General features: G+C 40.7%; 1 protein-coding gene across 4 annotated transcripts in view; it reads right to left on the reverse strand.

Annotated features, from left to right (window-relative positions):
• GPC6 (glypican 6) overlaps positions 1–23,807 on the reverse strand; it is a 939,262-nt gene extending 915,455 nt beyond the window's left edge. For 3 of the 4 annotated variants that reach the window (XM_087895493.1, XM_034417402.3, XM_034417392.3), the window contains exon 1: positions 22,829–23,778. In XM_087895493.1, coding sequence (XP_087751619.1) covers positions 22,829–22,991 — 163 coding nt within the window. In that variant the 5' untranslated portion in view covers positions 22,992–23,778. Of the gene's footprint in view, positions 1–22,828 lie in introns of all 4 variants that reach the window. The other variant, XM_087895494.1, reaches the window with a different exon arrangement.
• Between the last annotated feature and the right edge of the window lie 1,689 nt (positions 23,808–25,496).

A 25,496-nucleotide genomic window follows, 5' to 3' on the forward strand; every position in this document is an offset into this window, starting at 1 on the left:
GACATACCCAACAGGTTTGTTATTTCAAGATTTAATTGTGCCTGGTACGTCTATGCTAAAATTAAGCACATGTGGGAAAATCCTCTCTACACTTTTCTAAATTGGAGCCTCTGAGCCTCTGCAACACATGAGGGGGTGTACTGTCAACTACCAAACACTTGTTTTTGTTTTGCTAACCTTTAAAAAAAACAGTGAAACATGGAAGCAAATTATAGGAGGCAGAGTGTTATTCAGGAAGCCTCCAAAACTCTACATTTTGTAGAAATACTTTTTTTTAAATATTATCTTCCATTCTAAACTTCATTCATTTTTAATGCACAAAGAGTTGTGGGTACAGTGCTGTAATATGGCTTTATTTATGATATAAAATGATCGTGCATGTGTTGTGGGTGGCTTACAAAGATTAAACAACAAATAATATAAACCAGGGGTGGGTTCCACTTACCTTTACTACCAGTTCACAACCGGATCGTGCATGCGTGCTTACTTCGCTCGCACATCACAGAAGCTTCTGCGCATGCACAGATTGCCGATGACAACATCCGGGGCAATGGGCGGGGCCTCCCACTGGTTTTACTACCAGTTCTTGCGAACCAGTCCAAACCGGGGGCCACCCACCACTGATATAAACAATGGGCATAACTAAAAATGATCCTGCTGGGGGGAAAACATCACATTGAACTATAATCTCTAATTCAACATTGGGCTAACACAACATCTTAGCCCACAACATCAGGTATCTGAAGGTATCTGAGACAGCAGAATCAACATTAGATGGACCTTGGGGAGAATGCTATTCCAGAGGGCAAATAAAGTGAGGAGAGGACATTCTCCTGAGTTTCATACGATGATACTGTTTAATAAACAGAATTTAAAGCAAGTCAACTTTTTCAAAAACTTATTGAGCAGGTGGATAAAACTGGAGATAAGTGGCCATGCAAAGATCCTGGTGGAATTGTTCAAGTTGCTGTTTTAAACCCCATCCATGGCATGGAACCAGGTTATTGGTAGGATTGCCTCTTCCATGTACCCATCCCATTAGGTCAAGCAGGATGGTGTGATGTAGGTCCCATCTGCTAAGAAGGTACATCTGTGGGGCCTAAGTAGTGTGCCTTTTCTGCTGCGGGTCCTGCCCAGGGTTGAAATCCAGCAGGTTCTGACAGGTTCTGGAGAACCAGTAGTGGAAATTTTGAGCACTTTGGAGAACTGGCAAATACCACCTCTGGCTGGCCCCAGAGTGGGGTGGAAATGGAGATTTTGCGATATCCTTTCCCCAGGAGTGGGGAGGGAATGGGGATTTTGCAGTATCCTTCCCCTGGAGTAGGGTGGGAATGGAGATTTTGCAATATCCTTCCCCCAGGAGTAGGGAGGGAATGGAGATTTTGCAGTATCCTTCCCCTGCCAGGCCCACCAAGCCACACCCACAGAACTGGTAGTAAAAAAAAAATGGATTTCACCACTGGTCCTGCCCCCCTGGAAAATCATTTGCTCTGAGGTGAGATCAACCTTGCCTTTCGAAAAGTCCTCAAAACATGGTTTTTCCATCAGCCTTGAAGGTCTCATGGCGAGATCGCATGATGGTTGTATATGTTAAGCGATGGTTGTCTCTCCCACTATTTTGAATTTTTATTTTTTGTTTGTTCTCTGCTTTTACTTAATAATTTATAATATTTTTATGGTCAGACATCAAAGAAAATCACATTTGGGTTGTTACATACATTTGTTAAATAAATAAATACAAGCATCATGAGTAGGGCTTCCCAGTTCAGGAAAGCACACAATTGATATACCAGATATATCTGTGCAAAGATCACAGCTGCTACTGGCTACTTGAGTTAAGGAAAAAATTACACTGCTGTGCAGATCACCTCTTTATTTACTTTGCAATTATGTTTAGATTATCTTTTTCTCTATGACGGGTTTTGACACAACAAATATGGGCATATCTTTAAATGTACTTTATTTTATTAGATATTTTTTCCACATTTATTACAATTATAAGTAACTCAAGGTAGCAAACATACATAACATTCCTTCCTTTTCCTGTTCCCACTCACAACAACAATCCTGTGAGATGGAGTGGGCTCAGAGTGAGTAATTGGCCCAAAATTATTCAGCCGGCTTTCATGCCTAAAGTGGAACTAGAATTCCCAGTCTCCTAGATTCTAGTCTACTGCCTTAACTATACCAAATTTTCTCAAAAAAAAAAGCAGCAGGCCATGCAATAATAATAATTTAAAAAACCCATTCCTTGTGAGAAGGACAATTTAAACTAATCCTGAAATACAAAATGGTGTTTTTAAATAAATTATCGAAGCTCTAAGTCGGATGTTATTGGACAAAGTATATTAACACACCTGATAAGATACATCTCATTTCCATATAGTTCTTCCGGGATAATATGGAACAATCTGTGATCATTATATATGAAGCAGCGAATCCTCACTTGGATAAACGCTAACATCAACACAATCTCCCCTTCATTACAAAACAACATACAGATTTTTAAGGCCTCTTAAGTAATATAGCAGTATGCTGTCTTAATATAGTTGGGAGAAGAGGAAAATTTGCAGTGATCCAGATTGTGTTGATCTGTATCTTCCACCATTGCTGATCACTGACAATGACTGATTAAGGCTGATAGGAATGGTAGTTGAACAAAATCAAGAGGGACATTAATTCTCTAGACATGTGTTAGCTACTAAGAACACGATTCCCATGGAGATTGTGGAACTATATAACTATGACAGTTTCATCCTGAAATTCAGATGCCTTTTAGATGCCTCTACCTTCATTATAAAAAGAGAGTGTTTTATCTATGGCTGAAAGAATGCTAATCTACTGAGTTGTCTGGTTATTGCCAGATAACATTGTCATTACTTGTAACACAGAAATCTACCAAAAGCATAAACACCTTCAAATTATCCTCCGGGTAACAAAAACATTAGCTATTTTCTCTCTGTGAAAGGGACATGTGAAATAAAATAATACTGCAGCGCCCTCAGTTCCCCAATCTGTAGATATTTACTGTCAGGTATTTTTTGTCCTATGCAAAGATGCAGCAGTTAGGCACTAACACTAGGACTAACCCGTGCAGTTGCATTCACGGATTCCTTGGGCAAATTCAATGTGATCATATACTATTAAGATCCACTCTCTGAAAATTCTAATACAGGTATGATTGGTCCTGTCAGTGTGAAACACTATAGAATAATAATGTTTACATTTAAAACTGCTTCTTTGTCCCAAAGGCGCTTTTTCAAGAAGCAATTGGACTTCTTCAGCTTCTTGGAAGACAAGCAAAACGTCTTCAAAGAAAAAGAAGAAAGTCCAGTTGCCGCTTGAAAAAGCACCTTTGGGAAAACCATGACCCAGATGACTGAGAATCTCCATAGACAATGGCTTCTTTGCTATATCTTGTCAATGCATGCATATTTATCATTAATACCCAGGTAGTGAATATGCCTAATCAAACCAGAAAGATTCTTTGTCCAAGGGATTTTTTCTCTAAAAGGTCATACAGCTTCTTTGGATGCATTTCTTTAAGAGTCACTCAGAAATTTCAGACTTTGTCAAAGAGATTAAAATTAATGGGAATTTCTGGCTGGGGGGTTTATGGGGAAAATATGTAATATAAAAAAGCCTCTCTTTTTTTTACCAAAAAGAAAATTACATAGAGAAAGAAAATTTAATGAAGTCAAGTCTACAATGCATATTTATTCAAGTCCACCCCTTTTAAACTCCTAGATATGGATCCAAAAGATTTGCAGTTTTCAGTTGCTGAACAATCCCGTACCCCAATATTGATAATTCCTCCTAGTCATTCTGAGAACATCATTCATCATTCCGAGATCTAATCTTCTTCTGGATAAGAAGATTCTGAAAATTTCGTTTTCACTATAACTTAAGTATATCATGGCATACATCATGGCACTTTGTTGTTTTTGTATCATTTTAAATATTGTTAATTTTGATCATGGTTGCATTGCAACCCAGTGAAAGAATGCGTAATAAATAATGTTTGTGTTGCTGCTTGTTGGAATTGTGATTCCCCAATCTAATGCCATCCAGATAAACTTCATTTCCCAGAATTCCCATTTAACAGGGCAGTACTTTCTGGAGATGACTGAAGTTCAGCATATCTGGAGGACACTACATTGGAGCAGATGATGGAAAAGTATCATTACCTCAAGCCAATTACACACAGAGAAGCATAGAACACTAGCAGATACTAACTAGTCTACTCTAAAGAACAGGCCAACGTTCTACTCATGTGCCAAGGGGAAGAATAAAACTTCAGCGTCTGGTTTAAGACTAGCATAAGAACGCCTTATTAAAATGGAGAAACTACTGAAGAAAGTACCGGTAGTAACAATAGTCTGAAGTCTAATATTTCAGTGGAAGTTAAACTTTGCTGCACTAGAAAAACAAACACCAATCTTCTAGTGCTATAACATAGTTTTAAATTCACAGCTTGTTTTTTCAACAGGAATATGTACTTTAATTACATGAATATTTATGCTACAAAACAGAATGTCAGATTATTGTACTCTATTTAGCTAACCAAAAAAATGATTTAAATAAACTAGCCAAGAGCTGAGTGATTCTAGAGTCATTCTACAAAACAGCAGATGGTAATTTGAAAAACAAAATTGTCCAGAAATGCTTTTCTTGCTGATTACTTGCCACAAGACTTGCCATTTGCAGGTAACTGTACAATCAAAATTGAAAGCCAATTGGTAATATAAATGAAATTAATGTTTATTGTAGAGAATGACCCAGCCTTGTTAGCGCAGTACATGTCCTATTTGGTCTTTAAACACCACCAATCTCTAGAATAGTACAAGATACCTTAAGATGAAATCAGATGGAAAGTAGTTGTAAAATGGTTTGGACGTGTGAGAATTTATCAGGGAACAAAGTTGTATTCTTATCAATACTTAGGATGTTTTGTTTTGCTTAGAAGAAAATTGCACAGCTGTATAAAATACACAATTGGAGTGGTGGATAGAAAGCACTGGATGGAAGCATTCAGTTTTTATAAAGAAGCAAAGAATCTCCTTTAGCCATTACAATTAAATGAAAGCAGAAACAATGCACACACCTCACAACACAAATCCTATATACCGTATTTTTCAGAGTATAAGATGCACCGGAGTATAAGACGCAGCTTAGTTTTTGGGGAGGAAAATAGGGAGAAAAAATCTGCCTACCAGGTATTCATCTGGCTAGCGTCCTTAGTCTGGTCAGTTTCAGCACATTAATTTGCTGGTTTTTTTATCCCCTGCTTGGGGATAAAAAACAGCTTCTAAGGCACAGCTGAGAGGAAGCAGCAATGAGAAAAGCAGGCAAAGCATGGCGGGGGAGATCGCTTCACTCTGCTAGCGCCTAGTTAGGGCTGAAAAAAAGCTTCTAAAGAACATTTGAGAGTCAAAGCAAAGCATGGAGATGCTTCACTCGCTAGCACCTTGTTAGCACCTCATTAGGGCTGAAAAAAAGGTTGGAAAAAGCTACATTCGGAGTATAAGACGCACCCAAATTTTCAGCCTCTTTTAGGGGGGAAAAAGGTGCGTCTTATACTCTGAAAAATACGGTATTTTTTTTTACCTTTCTGGCTGATTTAGAGCTTTCATGCGCATATCTAACACTTCCTATTAAAAACATTTAAGAGGTAGTTTGCTCTAGTGCTGTGATGGCGAATCTATGGCATGCTTGCCCAAAGTGGCACACAGAGCCAGGTCACCTGGCACATGCAGCGTCACCCATTCCTCTTCCAGGTTTCTGGTGCGCCTGCATGTGCGATGATCAGCTGGCCTTTTTGCATGCAGCTGTGCTGGAAACTAGAAGAGCTGGTCTTCCGTTTTCCTGTGTGAGCATGCGCGCCGGCCAGCTGATTGTTGCGTGCACATGTGTGCCAGAAAACCGGAAGAAGAGCTGGCTAAAATCGGAAGTTCAGTACCTGAAACCGGAAGTTCATTTTCAGGGGTGCGCATGCCCCCTGGGCAGCTCCTCTTCTGGGTTGTGGCCCAGACGTGTGCGTGCAAAGGTTCACCATCACTGCTTTAGTGGTTAAGCCACCAGCATATGAACCAGAAGACTGTCCTGCCTAAGACATAAAAGCCAGCCGGCTGACTTTGTGCAGTCACTCTCTCTCAGCCCAACCGATCTCACAATCAAGAAGAGAAACAACCTAGAACTAAGGAGAAATTTCCCGACAGCTAGAACAATTAATCAGTGGAATGACTTGCCTCCAAGAGTTGTGGGGGCTCCATCACTGGAGCAGTGATGAAATCCAATTTTTTTTACTACTGGTTCTGTGGGCCTGGCTTAGTGGGCATGGTATGGCTTAGAGGGCATGGCTTGGTGCGCATGGCAGGGGAAGGGTACTGCAAAATCCCCATTCCCTCCCCACTCCTGGGGGAAGGATACTGCAAAATCCCCATTCCCTCCCCACTCCTGGGGGAAGGATATTGCAAAATCTCCATTCCCACCCCAATCCAGGGGAAGGATATTGCAACATCTCCATTCTCACCCCACTCTGGGGCCAGCCAGTAGTTCTCCAAACTACTCAAAATCTCCGCTACCAGTTCTCCAGAACCTGTCAGAACCTGCTGGATTTCACCCCTGCACTGGAGGCTTTCAAAAAGAGACTGGACAACCATTTGTCTGAAATGGTATAGGATTTCCTGCTTGAGCAGGGGGTTGGACTAGAAAACCTCCAGGATCCCTTCCAATTCTGTTATGGGAAAGAGAGGACGAGGAAGGAGTACAATGTACATTCACCACCTTAAAAATAATAAAGGCAAGATAAAAATAAATTTTCAAGAGACTGAGCAGGAAGATAAAATTTGCTAAGACAGCCATGAGAAATGTTTCTTGTTAAATACATCAAACGAACGATAAATAACTTTGTAACTTCAGATAGAGCTAAAATGAATAGCGGTTTGTCTGCACTATCAGAAGACAAACTGTCATTCATTTTGCTACTGCAATAATAATTAAGATTATTTATTTTAGCTTCATGACTTTTGATTCAATTTAATAGAGGTTGCCAGAGATGTGTGGCCAAGATATGACAGTTTGGAAATCTCAACATACTTGTAAATAATGCCAATCAATTTTTCCCATGGAAAACATAGTTTACTTTTTTTATGATACTTCTTTGAAAAAAAATTCAAAACACTCTCGAGGCATATTGCTGGGTGACAATACTCAAAATTGTCAACAATGTAATGAAAATTACAGCCAAAACGTCCTATTTTAAAAGGAGTGAATTACTGATAGGATTTTACTGCCGGTGCTCAGGACTTATGTGTGAAGACAACTTGACCTGAAGAGAAATGGCAGATATAGTTCTCGTACACCCAATTACAGCTGGATCACGCTTCATTATTCATGTTACGCTAAACTTACCACTGAAACTGCAACACGGCTGGGTTTGAATGACACATTTAATCATGTCAATAGCTAGGGCAAACATTTTGTGTAAACATCATAACCTCATTCGTATGGGGAAAAACAGAGGAAATTTTAGCTCCAAACAATTGCAATTGTTAGTACTATTATTCAAATATCAAAACCTGGTGAATATGAGACAGTGTTTGAAGTCACACCCAGCAAGGTCTTTAAAAAAAGATAAAGAACACCTTTAAGGATTATATATGTGTAACTAGCAAAATAGAAAAGAAATTGAAAGGAAAATGTGGGTAAATATAAGATCGGGATTGCTCGAATACCATCTTGATAAAATATTGAATTGAAAATGGACACAACAACGGAGAGGGAAAGGGGAGAGGAGTAGAGGGACAGGTAGGAAGGAGATAGGAGAAGGGAGGAAAAGAGAGAGAGAGAGAAGAAAGGAAAAAGGAGAGGAAGAAAGGGAGGGGAAATAAGAGCAGGAGAGAGGGTTAGAAAGAGAGGAAGAGGAGAGGAGTGGGGGAAAGAAAGGGGAAGGAGAGGAGGAAAGAAGAAAGTTGAAAAGCAAAGAAGAAGGGAGGGGAGGGTAAGAGGGGAGAAGGAGAGGAATGATTGTTGTGGAAGAAGGGAGATATGGAATGGTAGAAAAGCAACTCCGGATGTATTTTAAGGTTTTAGGATGAAGAATGAACTAATATGGAAACCAAAAAATAATATGTGTGATAAGAATGGTCAAAGAGATTGTACATGTATATATGTTTTATGAAAAATAAAAATAAAAAACTTTTTATAAAAAAAAAGATAAAGAACACCTGACAATGGGAGGCACATTAAACTCACTGTGCATACCTGAAAAACATTGAACATGTCATCACAGACTCATCCAATGGCTTCTTGAGCAATCAAAAGGGGTTTCTTAGCACATCAGAGTTTCATTGGCACTCTTCTGCTACCAGAACTGGTAAAATACTAAGAAAAACTGAAAGACATGAACAGGAAACTCTATATTCTACAAAATGATCTGGTTGGTACGATGAAACAAACAAAATGTTAAAAAGTTATGATGTTTATGTAGTTACCAAACACATCTAAATTATATTAAAGTAACTCAAGTATCTCTACAAACCCCAAAATGTGTCACAATTTTTGAGCACCCCTATGGTTTGGAAATTGAAAGCTGAAAAATTAGACATGCCCTACAATCACATCCCAAAGTAAAAGCTATTACTTACTTAGTGGCACAGTCAGGGGTGGGCTGCTGGGGGTTCGCAGGGGTCGAGAATCTCTGGTTAAGATTATGTGCAGTTCGGAGAATCCCCAAATCCCACTCCTGGCTGCCCACCCCACCCCATCCCGCCCCTCTCAGGAGTCCCCATGCGGCCTATTTTGGATGCAGATAAGTGCAGGAGTGGAGACTTGGGGAGGGTGAAAAATGGGCCTACCGGAAGTTCGGGAAGGCCAGAAATGGGCCCATTTCCGGCCTCTAGGCCTCCAGAGCCTGGGGAGGATGTTTTGTCCTCCCGGAGGCTCAAGGAAAGCCTCAGGAGCCTGGGAAGGGCAAAAAGCCCCCCCCCCCAGCCGTGGTGCAGGAGACCAACTAGGCCACACCCACCATGGCCACATCCACCTGGCAGAGAACCCCTTGCTAAAATTTTTGAAGCCCACCCCTGGGCACAGTTAGTGAGTTAACTGTGGTGCGCATAGCCACTTTACAACTAAATGAAAAGTAAAGTCAGTGTAAGGACACTGAGCAAAATCCTTTCTATTCCTTTCCAAGATATGAATGTGCTTTGATGGAAGAAGTGGCTGTGATACGCAGATTATTGCTATCTACTTTCCATTTATTATTTTAGTAGCTTATGCAGAATGCTTCTGAGCATGGTCTTATTTGAAAGGGGATATTATGTGCATGAATTTTATTACAGGGAAATCTGACTTGGACTTCTAAAGCAAAGGGAGTTTCTGCAGTCACTTATACATTCCTGTTCAGAAATAAATTGTGTCAAGTTCAATGGGATTTCTTTCCAGGCAAATACTTATTTTACTTAATCTAGGAAACATTGAATATCTTTGCTCCTCCTGACGAATTTCTTCTGATGTAATGATTCAGAGTAACTCCTTTCTGATAATGTTGTAAAAATAGATTTAAATGTCAGGCTTGGGATGCTTTAAAAATAATCCTATCTCAACCATAATCAAAAAATAGAAAACCAATCCTAGTTAAGAAACGGTGCTCTGCATAAACAGTCTCACTCTATTAGTTTCATTTCTGCAGATAAGTTACTTTTTTTCTGGAGTAAAGAATGAACTGGAATCTTAATTAAATGTTTTGCCGAGTATCTAAGTGGGATAAGCATCGCTGCAACAAAACATCTGGATAATCAGTTTTATCATATTAGCTTTATCAATACTCAAGGTCAAGAATGGGTTTCCCAACTAAAAAGTCAAATACTTTCAGGTCATGTAATTTTGTCCCCTTCCCCAGAAAATCATCATTTCAGGTAGTCCCCCCCCCCCTTTTTTTTTTTGGCAAGTAAAACCAATTGCAATGTGCTCCATTCTGTTTCCTTTACATGTGCAGCCTTTTAAGATAGTTGGGAACACTTCAGTATTCTGCAGCTATAGTCAGTGTTCTGTTCAAATGAGAAACAGGGAGACAAATATTGTTGTCTTAAATGGGTTGGAATTCTTGTGCGGTAATCATTTTTTCCCCCTTTATTATTTTTTTAAGGCAATTGCCTGCAGCAGTGTTTGAAGACAGACATCAGCAAATCTTTATTGAACAAAAGCTTGGCTATTCTTAATATTTCTGCCAATAATTATCATTATTCAGGGTTTTTGGCTTCTTGATTCTAAGATTAACCATTACCTGTCCAGTTTGTGGGAACAAAAGTGTCTGACGGGGGTTGGAAAATCAAAAAGACAGAAAAGGAGTGTAGAATACAACTGTGTTGGTGCTGTTTGAATGCAAAAAGATGCTTCAGCACATGCTTCTTAAGAGAAGGTGCTCTCTTAAGACCTGTTAGCAAACCCAATGGCCTCAATTTTGTGATTTCCTTGTTGCATCATCTTCATTTAGGGAAATATTTGTTTGACCAAAGGAGTTGAAGATGATATAGGTTTGCCTCCAAATGCTCTGAAGTATATTTTCTTGTTTGAATCTGAAGTGTTTTAAAGCTCTGCAAAGAAGTGCATTCTTCTGACTTAGTTCTGATCAAATGCCTCCCCCAAATCCTGAGAAAAATCAATCAATCAATCAATCAATCAGAATAGAACTGGAAGACACCCTGGAGGTCTTCTAGTCCAACCCCCTGCTCAAGCAGGAGACCCTATGCCATTTCAGATAGGTGACTTTTCTTAAAGACTTTTCAGTCTTTTCTTAAAAACCTCCAGTGATAAAGCACCTACAATTAACTGTTCCACTGGTTAATTGTTCTGAAGTTTCTCCTTAATTCCAGGTTGCTTCTCTCCTTCATTAATTTCCATCCATTGTTTCTTGTCTTGCCTTCTGGTGCTTTGGAAAGTAAGTTGATCCCCTCTTCTTTGTGGCAGCCCCCCAAATACTGGAATACTACTAGTATGTAAAATATAAAGAGATTTATGAGGGAATCTTTATTTCCTTTTAATGCTTCTTTGCCTAATGGCAGATCTGTTCCCATCTTGGTCTATAACTTTGTTGGCATGGATTCATGATTGCTAGCCACATGGACAACTTAGCCTCGTGTTATTTGAAGCAGGTAAACTAATTTTTTATAACCTCATTTCATTGCCATTATTAAAATAAAAATCATTTATCCATTTGTGGGCATTGGTGACAGATGCCCCGTCAATTTGACGTTCATTTACCTATTCCTTTCATACAACCTCCAAATTTTAGTTAAGCAGACTATTGAATATACACCTAAGACAAAATCCTTGTGTGTCCAATCACACTTGGTCAATAAAGAATTCTATTCTATTCTATTCTATTCTATTCTATTCTATTCTATTCTATTCTATTCTATTCTATTCTATTCTATTCTATTCTATTCCATTCCATTCCATTCCATTCCATTCCATTCCATTCCATTCCATTCCATTAATATCCCTAACTGTTCTCCCTCACAATCTAGAACAATTCTTAGAATTATAGAAGAAATTCCCACAGCATTGCTTTCATGGAAGTCTTACATACAGATCACCGAAAAACATCTCTGTTTTGGATCAGTTTAGACCAGCCAAAATCCTCTAATTTTCTCCAGGACGGGTGAATAAGAATTGCAGAGATAGAAACAAGAGGAGGTCTTTAAAGAACTAGAGCGCAAAAGCATGGAATAGCAAGAGTAACATGACAGGCAGGTCAAACAAAAATACCTGAGAGCTTTCTCATTGCTGTGGTCTTTAGCCCTTTTCCTTGTTTTCTTTATTTTGTGAACTGGATTCAGTCTTCCTCTCCTATGCAGGAACCCTCTAGACTTGCACAATGGGACTTTTTAGAAATATAACTTTTTAAACTATCTCTCTCACCTCCAGGAAGAATTTCAGCTTCCAAATGAGAGGCTGATCTCACTTCCAGTCCCCAAGAAGTGAGGGTACATGTTGCTTTTTCCTCTTTTTGACTTTGCAGTTTGTTCTTTTTAAGTTTTGAATTGAATTACTAATTTCCCCCAGCTAAGATAATTAGATAATTATTTTTGCTATTCCCCTAAGAAATTACTTGAATACTTTATATCTGCATGTTTTATGTGTGTCAATATTTTTTCTTAATTGGAAGAAGTGTGGTAATTGAGTTCAGTGGCCAAAATACACTTTTGACAATGGTTTAAAATTCCATTAATGAATATGTAACAGAAGTCTGAAACATTCTCCTGAGTATATCCGTCAACAAAGGAGATACACACAAGGAAATAGAAGCAATTACCAAAAAACTCATCAGTAACAAATAATGGGTCACCAATACAAAAGGCAATAGATTTTAAGAAACAAATTTCACTTAGAATTGAGAGAGAGAGAGAGAGAGAGAGAGAGAGAGATATCACCCTCTATACACTGTATATTTTTGAATCATCATATTGATTCCTTTTACAGTATAAACTCATTTAGGAAATAATTGTTGAATTTAAACTGCTTTAATATTTTAATGTATATTTACATACTCCCACCCAATCCCCACTATAGTGATGTTTGCTCCTTATAGACACTCTCTAAGCTTGTGATGGCGAACTTATAGCATGGGATGTGCGTGCAAGCATGGGGGGATTTGCGTGCATGCACAGGGGATGCACATGCATGCACGTGGGGGCGCTCGCATTGCATTTGGGGGATTCAAGCATGCGTGCATGCATGCATGCATGTGTGCTTTGGACATTCGGCACCAAAAAGGTTAACTATCACTGCTCTAAGCTATCACTGATCCTAGTCACACATATGTGTCTCATTTTCTCAAGGTCCATATAGCTATCAAGTCTAAGGAAGCAAGAACTATGCAGATTTAAGGAACAGATATTTAATGCTAGGCTGGGATAAATACAGATGGAAGAAACTGTGATAAGAATGTGCCACTTATAGTCAGAATCTTTTTGAGGCTCTTTCCTTTTTCCAGATCTTTTAATTAGAGTTGGGTTGCCATTTCTGAGGTAATGTTTCAACCAGATTTTCACCTGCTTTCCCACAATTGCTTACAATCATTATTTTATCTCCCTATGTACATTTCTCAGCATCTATCACTATTGGCCCTGCTGTCTAAATTTGCAAGAAAAATACATCTGATACATCCCAAAAGATTTATTTATTCCCTAAAATTCCACATACATTAATAATTCATTAAGCAGAAATTTAAATGTTCCACAATCCAGCCACACTCACTTCCTATAGATAGATAGATAGATAGATAGATAGATAGATAGATAGATAGATAGATAGATAGATAGATAGATAGATAGATAGATATAACTGCCTTAGAGATGACATTGAATCCAATTCAAAAGCAGTCCACACTATTACATTATGATCTTTTAAATCAATTTAAATAATATCAAACAGAGTCCTCCAACCTTCAAAAACAGTTTTGTGAAGAGAAAAGTAAAGAAACAGGAGCAGATTAACTGAAATAAATATGTTCTACGGAGTCCCACTGGAATGCTTTCCATTAAGGGAAAACTTCAGCTTTATGTATTCCTAGTTTTCAATTATAATTTATTATGAACATGATTTATTGACAGATACATAGAAATATTCTTAGCTGGAATGGTAATGAACTAGCCTTATGAAATTGTCTAACATTTTTTAAGATACAGAACTGTTTCCTGGACAGACTGACCTGCCAAAATCTATCAATATATGAAATAAATGATTCATGTCTTTTTTTAAAGCTGGTTGAGATACATCTCTTAGTATCAATGTTAAAATGAATTGTCCATCAATAAAATGTAAGATGTTCGAACTTCCACTTGACTGTGCTGTCACTTGCCCTGTTTGACAAAAAACAACACTGTGAAATACATGCACGCTGTCAATACACAAAAGATTGGCTCATCCTAAGCACCTCATGGTGGACCCAGATAGAGTGGAAGTATTAGAAAATATGGAAAGCCCTTTGCTGCTTATGTAGCTTCCCACAGCTGAATGACATCTGGAATCAATAATTATAATCCATAAAATAAAATATTTTATAGAGATTAGCAAGAGATTAAGGTTACTCATGAACTTCTGATTCAGTACTTATTCTGAAGGATGTTGCCTTATGCCAAATGAAACTACAACTCCATCTCATTTAGCATAGAGCTGTGCAGAGAATTTATAGCAATAAATTAAATGAATTGTTTAAAACAGAAAATGCTGTCTGAAGTTTTAAACTCAGATGGTTCTTCAGACCTACTGAGAGCTGAAGAAGCTTCTTGGTTGAGAAGTGGAACCAGTGGTGGGTTGCTCCCGGTTCGCAAGAACCGGTAGTAACAATTTGTAGTAGTTCCGAGAACCAGTAATAACATTGGCTGGCCATGCCCCCGAACCGGTCCCCGGCCCGGTCACTGCTCACTTACCCCACCCACCTCATGAGAGGCTTTTTTTTTTTACTTTTAAAAGCATTTTTTCTACAACCTCTTTGGCTGAAAACAATGCTTTGAAAAGCCTCTGATGATCCCGCGGCTCAGCTGGGAACGTCAGAGGCTTTTCAAAGCATTTTTTCTGCAACCTCTTCAGCCGAAGAGGTGGTTAAAAAAAAATGCTTTGAAAAGCCTCTGACGATCCCAGCTGAGTTGCCTGATTGGCAGAGGCTTTTCAAAGCATTGTTTTCTGCAACCTCTTCAGCCGAAGAGGTGGTAAAAAAAATTCTTTGAAAAGCCTCTGACAATCCCAGCTGAGTTGCCTGATCAGCAGAGGCTTTTCAAAGCATTTTTTCTGCAACCTCTTAAGGTTGTAGAAAAAATGCTTTTAAAAGTAAAAAAAAAAAAGTTGGCCACGCCTACCCAGTCTCATTACCCCCAACCAAGCCACACCCACAAAATAATCCATGCCCACAGAACCAGTAGTGAAAAATTTTAGAACCCACCCCTGAGGGAAACGTCTTCAAAGAAAACACAAGAAACTCCAGTTGCCTCCTGAAATAGTAACTTTGGGGCAACCATGACCTGAATGACTGAAAATCTCCACAGACTTTTAGCTATGAACTTTGGAGTGAACACTCTTCAAATGGTGTGGGAGTATGAACAGATTTCTAGAAAAATTGCAGACTACAGGAACTATTTGCACTTCAATTTGAGATGCAGATAACACAGACTCATCTCCAGCAGCCTGTGACTATTTCCAACAGTGAAGGGACACATGGCAGAAACATCCTGCAGCCAAGAAGGTTCCACACTCATTTGCACTACTCAGGTGATCCTGAGGACATAGACAAACCTCCAAGTGGCCTCAACAACTCTCTAAAACGAATGCAAATGACCAGCTGTCGGCAAGGAATACAAATCCTTCCATTCCCCATCATCTAATCAGATTTGAAGAAACCTCTTGGAAGAGAAACAAAACATCTTCAAAAAAAAAAAAAAACCAAGAAAATGTTGGAAAAGCACTTTTGGGACAACCAAGAACTGGATGTCTGAGAATCTCCACCGATGTTTAGACCTCCCTAAAGATACAAAAGCATGTATTCCACCCCAAAAATTCCCTTAGATTTTGATTTCTCCTTTTTGATTTTATTTATAATACTCCTCAACATCTCACAAAAGTTTCTGCTACTTGATAGCAACTCTCATTCCAAGATACCTTAACCAAATGTTAAGTTTTGAAATTATCATTTCAAGTTTGTGCTTGTTTTCTGCAACAGAATTACAATTTATTGCACACATAACCTTTAAGCAAGCTGATCAATATTACTTTACCAAAAACAAATATTGTCACTATAATTTCATTTTGAAGCTAATTTCTATGGGCCAGTAACACAGAGAACAGCTACTTTCTATGTTACACTTCTGCAAAAATACCTTCCTTCCTCTTTTGGACTCTTCAGATGTTAGTGTATCGTTGCCACTGAATGTTGTCAAACCTTCATAAAGGCCCCACTAGTATCTCAATGGACTCTGAGTGATTAAGCCTGATGCAGGGGTGAAATCCAGCAGGTTCTGACAGGTTCTGGAGAACCGGTAGCAGAAATTTTGAGTAGTTCGGAGAACTGGCAAATACCACCTCTGGCTGGCCCCAGAGTGAGGTGGGAATGGAGATTTTGCAATATCCTTTCCCCAGGAGTGGGGAGGGAATGGGGATTTTGCAGTATCCTTCCCCTGCCACCAAGCCACGCCCACCAAGCCACACCATGCCCACCAAGCCACGTCCACAAAACCAGTAGTAAAAAAATTTGGATTTCACCACTGGTCTGATGCTTCTTTTACTTAATGTCATAAATTCATCCAACATGCAATGTGCCAGTGTAAAAATGTAATTGTTTCTTTACATGACTGGTCACACCACTTTTAACTGCAATATCTGTGCCCAAACAATTACCCATAATTGGTAATTAGTGTCTTATGCTCTGTGCAGGAATTTGTGCATTTCTCCATGGCAAACTGCTTCATTTGAGTAATATTTGAAGGTTTTCTACCATGAGATGCTCACTTCAGAAGCTGCCACAACTCTTCTACAGGGTTTGGGTCTGGACATTGGTTTGGCTTGAACACTGAATTTGTCCTGTTTTGTAGGATTGTTTTTATTTTTAGAATTGCTATCTTGCTGCATGACTCATATGCAGTTCAGGGGACAGCAATAGATAGAAAGAGAGAGAGAATTTGAAAATCTCTTGTAGAATGTTGTGTTATGAAGCAGAATCTCTCCAGAATGAAAATGTTGCTTAGCCATCCAGGACTCTAAAGGAATTTGCAACCCAGCACATTCTTCATGCTGAAATCCCTAAACAGATTTAGATGTATGTGTTCTGTTTCAAAATTTGCTAGCTGGCGCATAAAAAGTTACACTTAACAGTTTAACATCAGTTTAATAGAACAGCAAAGCAGTAAGTATTCTGCTAGATAATGGCTGTGGTTTCTAAACAATATTCTGAGAAGGCAAAAAATACTACAAATACTAAATCATAAACTGTTATACATGACACTGTGCTGTATCATCATCTAGAATAAAAAAAAATCTTGAGAAATCTTGGATATACAAAGTCAAAAGGGATGCCAATGTTTGAGTAACTTGAGTTTTTAAACATTTTATACATGTTTCTTTACGAGAAATATAAGATTCATTATGATTCATCTCTATGTGTTTTGATTCCAGTTAAATGAAAGCACAAATTGGTTTTTATCCTCCTTTAAGTCTGTCTTCCATTCACTTTTTAGAGAATAAAAATTAAGACTCGCTTAAATCAAGTTTGATTTCTGAAGTCCATATAAGCCATGTGGTTTTTTTAGAAAACAGTTAAGACATGATATTTCAAGGAGGCACAGAAGGTCTAGATTATCCCTTTTTAAGTCTCCCCCCCCAAAAAAAAAACCCCAATAACTTTTGCTTGATTTATTCTAACAAAAGTAAAATTCTTTTCAATTCCTTCCTCTTATATTATGTGATGAATAACAAATCTGTTTTAAATAGGTATCCCATTTTAGGAATACTTTTTGAAAATCTAAGCATGTGCACCTTAACATATAATCATGTGCACCCACACCTAAAACTCTACATTAAGAGAAAATCAAGTTTTAGCCAGTTATTTGTTTATATTCTATTCATTTCAGATTCTGCAAAACTTGAAGCATCATTACAGTTGCACATGAACACCTGAATTAATTGATTTATATATAACCTTGTTAAGGAGTAACAAAAACAGATGCACAGATCATATCTTCATTAACTTGTTAGATTGGCTGTGGGCGGTCACCAAAGAATTATCGCAGGTGGTGGCAAAATAATAATCGCAACATTTAATGCCCAAGTGTCTTTTTCCAAGCTAGTTTTCCTCTAATCAAAGCACTCAGTGCTAGGCACAAAAGACCATACTGCTAATTATATTCCCTTAAAACAACCCAACCTCTCCCTCAAATAGATATAATCAAACTGAAATGTTTCCATTAACTTGCATCAACTGGAGTTAAACCCACAGAACCCAAAAGCCAATGAAGCTGGATAAAAAGAAAAGAATCCACTTGGGTTAGCAGCAATATTCATATTCAATGCACCACAGAGGGGAGCTGATGGTGTTGAAATCTTAAGACAATGTTGAAAAGCAATATCGGATTTAACACTGATTAATGTCGGTATTTAAACCAAAGGCTGATTATTAGTCTTCCCACCACTTATTTCCGCTACTTTGTGAATACTTCAACATCAATTACGGAAGCTTTCCCAGGCTTTGTGATAGGAGTCATTTCTAAACCAGAGGAGCTGAGAGGGGATCTGAAGTTTATTGGATAAAAATGGCAATAGGCATCCAAGCTAATTTAGCAGGAATGTTTTTGAAAATAAAAAAAAAAAAAACAAGGAGCAGAGACTTAAGAGAACATTGTCTATCACTGACTTAAAAGGACAATTATAGTATTGGCCAGAATTATGGAAACCTTTTGGGAAAAGTGTATTTTTGAGGTTTGATGGCTAATAACTTTTTTTTGGAGTTTCAAGGTAATCATATTCCACTGCTGGAATGGCCTGGGAATAGCCCAGACCTTAATCTAATTGAAAATCTATGGAGCCGACTAAAGAAACTTGTTAGTCAGAAGTGATCTAGCAATAAAACCCAGTTAATAGAATCAATCATTCAATCCTGGTTTCACATTATAACAGCTGCAGAACTAAAAGACTTGGTTCACTCCATGGGAAGACATTGTAAGGCCGTAATTCATGCTAAAGGTTACCCAACTAAGTATTAACTGACATGGTGAAAATTTTTGTATATCTCGTTTTTTCTACGTGTTTCACTTTTCTTCTTTATACTGTAACTGCTATTCTAATAGCAAATCCTTCATAAAAGTTATTGCATTACATTCTTGATTAAATTATCTTTCCATTGATATATAATTTTATGGTACTACTCCAAAAAAAACTGGCGCTATTACCTAGTTTTAGAAAATACACTGTAGAGACCACACACACACAAAGGTTGAGGATGTATGTGGTGATTTTATTGTCTTACATAGTGACATTATATAGTTTGTTACTTTCAAGTTACAGTGTACTTGGCAGCATCTCATTGGCTACAGAATCTTCCAGGTAACTAGAGTCTTTGGTTAACCATTACTGCTTTGCTTAAGCACTTATAATGTTAGACTTTAATTAAAGTCTAATACACATATATCCCATTTCCTCTCCTGCTGTTCCTCTTATTTACAGAATTAGGGTCTTATCTTCTAATGTAGTTTGCTGGCGCTTACGTGCAAGTAACCTTCCTTATCTGAGGTTTGCCATCCAAGATAGAAAAATCCCTGCACATATGCAGATTGCAGATTCCTACAATACACTTTTCCCAAAAGGTTTCCACAATTTTGGCCACTACTGTATTGTAGGGAAAACCTGACTGAAGAACACTTTTAGATTCAGCCTAAAGAAATATCTGCTATAAATCATTAGCAAGTTAATGGTGGGGTGGAAAGAGAGAGAGAAAGAAGGAAAACAGAACACAAGAATTTTAACATTACTGCAAAGTTGAAGCTCTGATTTTTGTTGGTCGTTTTTCCACCTCGGTTCCAGAATCCCAATTTGCTATATAAGCAAACTACTTCTGCTTGTAATGTTTCTCTCCCAGCCATTCTCAAAAGGGACATAATTTTACTCCATACAAATATACTTCTGGTTTTTTCCTAAAATGGTCCAGACCACCACATTTTCTGATGCTGTGACTCTAAGCCAGGACAGGGAGCCACAGAACAGTAGTTGTACTTGCAGCATGAGAGACAACTGAATTTCTGCACAAGTGATTATATTAGAACATAAACCAGCCTGCAAAAACAAGCGAAGCCCCATATGTGGGATGCAGGCAGTACATGAAACCATGCCCCCCCTCCCTCTGGTCCATGGAAAAACCTCTCTCCGTGGAACCGGTCCCTGGTTTATGGGAGGGGGGGCACTGCATTGGAAGGTTATCTATGTGAAATTCATTAGAAAGGGCAGGGCAACCGAAAAACACAGCTCCACTCCCCTGAGATGTCTGAAATACTTTGATGTTATTTGGACCTCCAGAGAAACAGTGAAACTTCAAGAGTAGGAAAAATGAATTCATCGCCTCCCTCCCATCGCCTTACAATGCTATTTAAATTCTCCCTTATAACTATTAAAATGTTGGACTTGGACCAAGAAGATATACTCAACCACAAAGTACTTTCTTTTGCAACCCAACATATAAGGATATAATTTATAAGGATAAAAATGCAATTAAGAACTGAATAAACAAATTAGTCAATAGTTTATATATATAAAAAAAACCTTGGAAGGATGTGGTTTCAAACTATTCTTAAAGAAGCTAAAGAATTATTCCTCCAACCATTTCAGCTTATGCCAGCTAGAGCTTTATATTATGTCAACCCAGACTTTAATCTATATACGTAGCTAAAGGCTGAACCAACGACCTGAAAGTCAGCCCCACGTGCCAAGTCAGACCAGATCAGCACTCACTCACAATTTATGACTGCCGTGTTTCTACTCGTACACAAAACAATAATTTTGAAACAGCCTCAGTTTCTGTGAAAATCTTACAGCTTCCTTCCATTGCTTGAGAAAAAGTTGTGCAAGTCAATATTAGTCTGCAATCCTAAATACACAAACCAGAGATTTTTCTCCTCTGTTATGAATAGGACATAACAAGTATACCACACATAATTGTTAACGTTTTCTGAGAACTGCATGGATTGTTTTGATTGTTCATAATAGGAAGTGTATCTCAATAAATGTACAGACGTCTTATTATGAGAGGCCACCAGCAAATATGGATACAATTACTCTATATTTTAACAAAATAACTAGAGAAGACCTTGGAAAATGTTAGCACCACAAGGAAGAGAAAGAAAACTAATTAAGTATGTTAAGAAAAATCTTCCCTAAACTATTCTATATCTTCAAGAAGAGCGTTTTTAAGCCCTGCTCCATTGTAAATAGTAAGCAATATATTGTCTGTCTGTCTGTCTGTCTGTCTGTCTGTCTGTCTGTCTGTCTGTCTGTCTGTCTGTCTGTCTATCTATCTATCTATCTATCTATCTATCTATCTATCTATCTATCTATCTATCTATCTTGTGATCTATCCAGTTCACAACTTTAGCCAAGCCACTTCAAATGAAATTGATCAAACTGGAACAGGGCAAGGTAGAAGGGTAAAACTCATTTTAATTTCATATGTTTGTTTCTATTTTAAAGGGACTTTAAAAATGACTAATACATCTATTTTTTTAAAAAATCATTATTACAGTACACTATTCATCTCTACAGGAGACTCATTGGGAACTGGCATACACTCGGTGTATATCAATGAGGGGCTTCATTCAGTTTTGAAAATTATGGACAGCACGTTTCACCCATTAATTCTAGTACCCTTTCACTCACACATACAACTTTTTCCCCTTAGTCATGCATTAATTCAACTAAGTCTGGAAGAGACAACAATGATAGCACTACAACAGCTCCCAGGCATAATGGGACTACTACAGCATAACGAGACTACAAATCCTATCGTTTCTTGTTGCCAAGGTGGCTTAAAGGTTGTCCCTATACATAGGAAGAATGCAGCTTGGCTTACGATGAAAAGACAGAAGCCCAAGCCAAGAAACCACGCACATTGTGCCATAATTGTGCAAAAAGAAAAGGGAAATTTCAATGGCCATACATACATATACAAAGACGCAATTTAAAGGCATGCCTTTCACAATAACTTATCCACCCTGTTTTGTTTTACTTTCTAACGTTCCGGTGTTTTCAATCTCTCTCAGGTGTAGGAAGCACTGCATCTTTTACAGGTGTTTTGCCAAACAGAGGCAATAGGACTCCTGTATGATAAAGAGCACACCCTACTGGCAAAGGACAATTGTTACTGGTTGTGAACAGTTAAAAAGTTAAAACCCTGTAAGGTTCCTCCAGTTTCAAGCTGAAGAATTTTAATTCGTATTTTTCCATAGTATCCTGGAAGCTTATGAATTAATGCTAGACTCGTGGACAACTTTATCCAAGATTGTAGAAGAGACCAACTACTTGCATTCCAGCTGTTGAATTCTTTGAAGCCAACTAAAAACTTTGGGGAGGGGGGGTCCCTGTTGGGAAGAAGGGAAGAAGGGAAAGGAAGGAAGGCAAGAAGGCAGGCAGGCAGGCGAAAGAACGAAAGAAGAAGGAAAGAAATATTTCTTTCTTCTTTCCTTCTTTCTTTCTTTTCTTCTTTCCTTCTTCTTTCCTTCTTGCCTGCCTTCCTTCCTTCTTTTCCTTTCCTTCTTCTTTTCTTCCTTCCTTCTTTCCTTCTTCCTTCTTTCCTTCCTTCTTTCCTTCTTTCCTTCTTTCCTTCCTTCTTTCCTTCCTTCTTTTCTTTCCTTCTTCCCAGCAGGGACTTCCCCACCCCACCCCCAAGTTTTAGTTTTAGAAAGAAGGAAGGAAGGAAGGAAGGAAGGAAAGGAAAGGAAAGAAGGAAGGAAAGAAAGTTGTTGCCAAGCCTCTCCTCCCTCCCTCCCTCTCTTTCTCTCTCTCCCCTCTCCCAATTTGTTCATCCCCCTGAAAGTCGCTTTAGAAATTTTCAAAAGGATTCTCTATTCATTGCACAATGAAGCAATTCATGGCTTCAACTGCGCCCGAGCGCGGCTCGGAGGGGAAAAGGCACCGCTGCTCTCTTTCTAGGGAGGAAGGCGAGATCCAGGGGAAAGTCCAACCCAGAAGGTGGGCAAAGCCCAAAGGGAACCCTGCCCCCCCCCACGCCGCCAAAGCCCCCCCCCATCCCGAAAAGGAAGATCCGTGTCGCCCCACGCCGCCTCCCCAGGTGCCTTACCTGCGATTTCCTGATAGGGGATGTTCACCAGGCTGAAGCCTTTCGTTTTGTACGCCTCCCGCACCTCGCCGCAGCTCCGCGCTTTCACGTCAGCGGCTCCGGCCCGAAGTGACAGCAACAGCCCGAGGGGAGCCCAAAGCAGCGCCCCCATCCCGGCCACCATGGTGCTCCCCAAATTTCTTTCCGCGAGAAAAACCCGGCTCCCCCCAAAAGACCCGACCCGCTCGCTTTGCAAAAACAGGGAGAGACGCCAAATCCACTGGAAACAATAAATCCCCAAGACCGGTTCCTCTTCTTCTCCTCCTCCTCCTCTTCTTCCTCCTCCTCCTCCTCCTCCTCCTCCTCTTCTTCTTCTTCCAAGAGGCGCCGAGCGGAGCCCTCCAGCGCGAAGTGCCTTCCCCGAGACCCCACCCGCGCGCGTCTAGGCGCCACGCAGACCTCCTCGAGCGAGCCCCGCAAACTTTGAGCAGCCGCTACGGCTACGGGGAAAGGAGCCCGAGCCGCAGGGCGCCAGGAGCCGCTTCCACGCTTCCCTTTCGCCCACTCCTCCCGGGGCTCCTCGGCCGGCGGGTGGTTCAAGTCTCTCCACACACACACACACACCACCACCACCACCACCACCGGGTTGCGCGGGGCCCTGGGTGCCCTCGGTCGAGGGAGCAGCGAAGCCGCGCTCAGGTTGAAGGCAGCGGGAGGAAGCGCCGCGCGGGAAAGCGAGGATTGGCTGGACGCGGCGCGCGACGCGTTTCGCCCGGGTGAGAGGCAGACATGAAGGGGGGGGGGGTTAAAAAAAAAAAAAGAGAGAGAGAGAGAGAGAGCCTCGCTGGAGATCAGAGGGAAAAGCCGCCGCGCAAGGCTACCCGGAGCAGCCGAGCAAGCTGCGGACGCGCACACGGCAGCGCGAGCGAAACGTGTTCCAAATTGCAGAGCCGGCTTACAGAAAGAAGGGCGGGAAGGAAAACCCGGGCCGGATTCTCTCTCTCTCTCTCCCTCCCTCCCTCCCTCTCCCCCTCCATCCCTCCTCTCTTCCCCCTCTCCCTCCCTGATTCTCTCTCTCCCTCTTTCCCCTCTCCCTCCCTCTCTCTCCCCCTCCATCCCTCCTCTCTCCCCCCTCTCCCTCCCTCCTTCTCTCTCTCCCCCCTCCTCCCTCCCTCTCTCTCTCCCTCTCTTTCCCCTCTCCCTCCCTCTCTCTCCCCTCCATCCCTCCTCTCTCCCCCTCTCCCTCCCTCCTTCTCTCTCTCCCCCCTCTCCCTCCCTCCCTCTCCCTCTCTTTCCCCTCTCCCTCCCTCTCTCTCTCCCCCTCCATCCCCCTCTCTCCCCCTCTCCCTCCCTCCCTCCTTCTCTCTCTCCCCCCTCTCCCTCCCTCCCTCTCCCTCTCTTTCCCCTCTTCCTCCCTCTCTCTCTTCCCCTCCATCCCCCCTCTCTCCCCCTTCCCCAAATGGAATAGAGGGGTCAAGGTGGTTGGGGGCGGGGCGGTACGCAGAGCTGGGAAGAATGTCTCTTTCTCCCGCCCTCCCCCCCTCCCCGGGAATGAACATTGGACGTTGTCTTCGGCCAAAGAGCCAAGAAGCCAACTCTAGCCTCGGAAAGGTTTGTGGGGGGGGGGGGGTATCGTCGGGGCACCTCCAACCTGGTGCTTTCCAGATTCGGCCCATCTGGGGGGAAAAGGGCAGCTTGGACCTGAAGGAATGCTTGAAGGGCAGTTTAAGACTGCCAGGCTTGTTTTAAAGGTGGGGGGGTTAGGAATAGTAGAGGGGCAACTTCGCTTTTTTCTCCTTCTAGCAGAGCCACCTCCACCCCCCACCCCCACCCCCAATAGGGTGATGGAAAAAGAAAAAAGCAGCGTGGCTGCATCTCCTTGCCCGCTTATTTTTTGTGACTACCTTTGGGTAGCCACTGGGCCAAAACAGATGTGGCGAGCATGGTTGGTTTGAAAAGCCTCCCTTACCCAGCCCCAGGGGTGAAACCCAGCAGGTTCTGACAGGTTCTGGAGAACTGGTAGCGGAAATTTTGAGTAGCCTTGGTGGTGCAGCGGACTAAGTGCTGTTATGTAGCACTTAGCTGCCAGCTGCCTGCAATTAGTGCGAGTTTAAATCTCACCAGGCTCAAGGTTGACTCAGCCTTCCATCCTTCTGAGGTAGGTAAATTGAGGACCCGGATTGTGGGGGCAATAAGCTGACTTTGTAGAAACACCGCTTATGGGGGGCCAAAAGCCCTAATAAGCAGGTATATACAAAATAATGAAGGCTATTGCTATAAGTGCCTTGTAAGCCGCCCTGAGTCTTCAGAGGAGGACGGCATATAAATGAACTAATAAATAAATAAACCAGAAAATGCCAGCTCTGGCTGGCCCCAGAAGTGGGATGGAAATGGAGATTTTGCAATATCCTTCCCCCAGGAGTGGGGAGGGAATGGGGATTTTGCAGTATCCTTCCCCTGCCACACGTCCACCAAGCCACATCACGCCCACCAAGCCAGGCAGTGCCCAGCCCCCTTTGAGTGGCCAATCCAACAGAATGCCTTCCCCATCAGAGTTCTGTCCAAGAGGAGATGCCCCATAAGCAAAGAAAAAGGGCTGGGGGTCATCCAGAGCAGGAGAGGGACTAGCTCCCATTTACTTCGAAATTCCCAACCCTGTTTCAGCCCAGGCTCTCCAAGTATTGTGGGA

Source organism: Pantherophis guttatus, chromosome 5 (assembly GCF_059756535.1).
Source record: "Pantherophis guttatus breed Tessera chromosome 5, ASM5975653v1, whole genome shotgun sequence".
NCBI classification, from domain to species: domain Eukaryota; kingdom Metazoa; phylum Chordata; class Lepidosauria; order Squamata; family Colubridae; genus Pantherophis; species Pantherophis guttatus.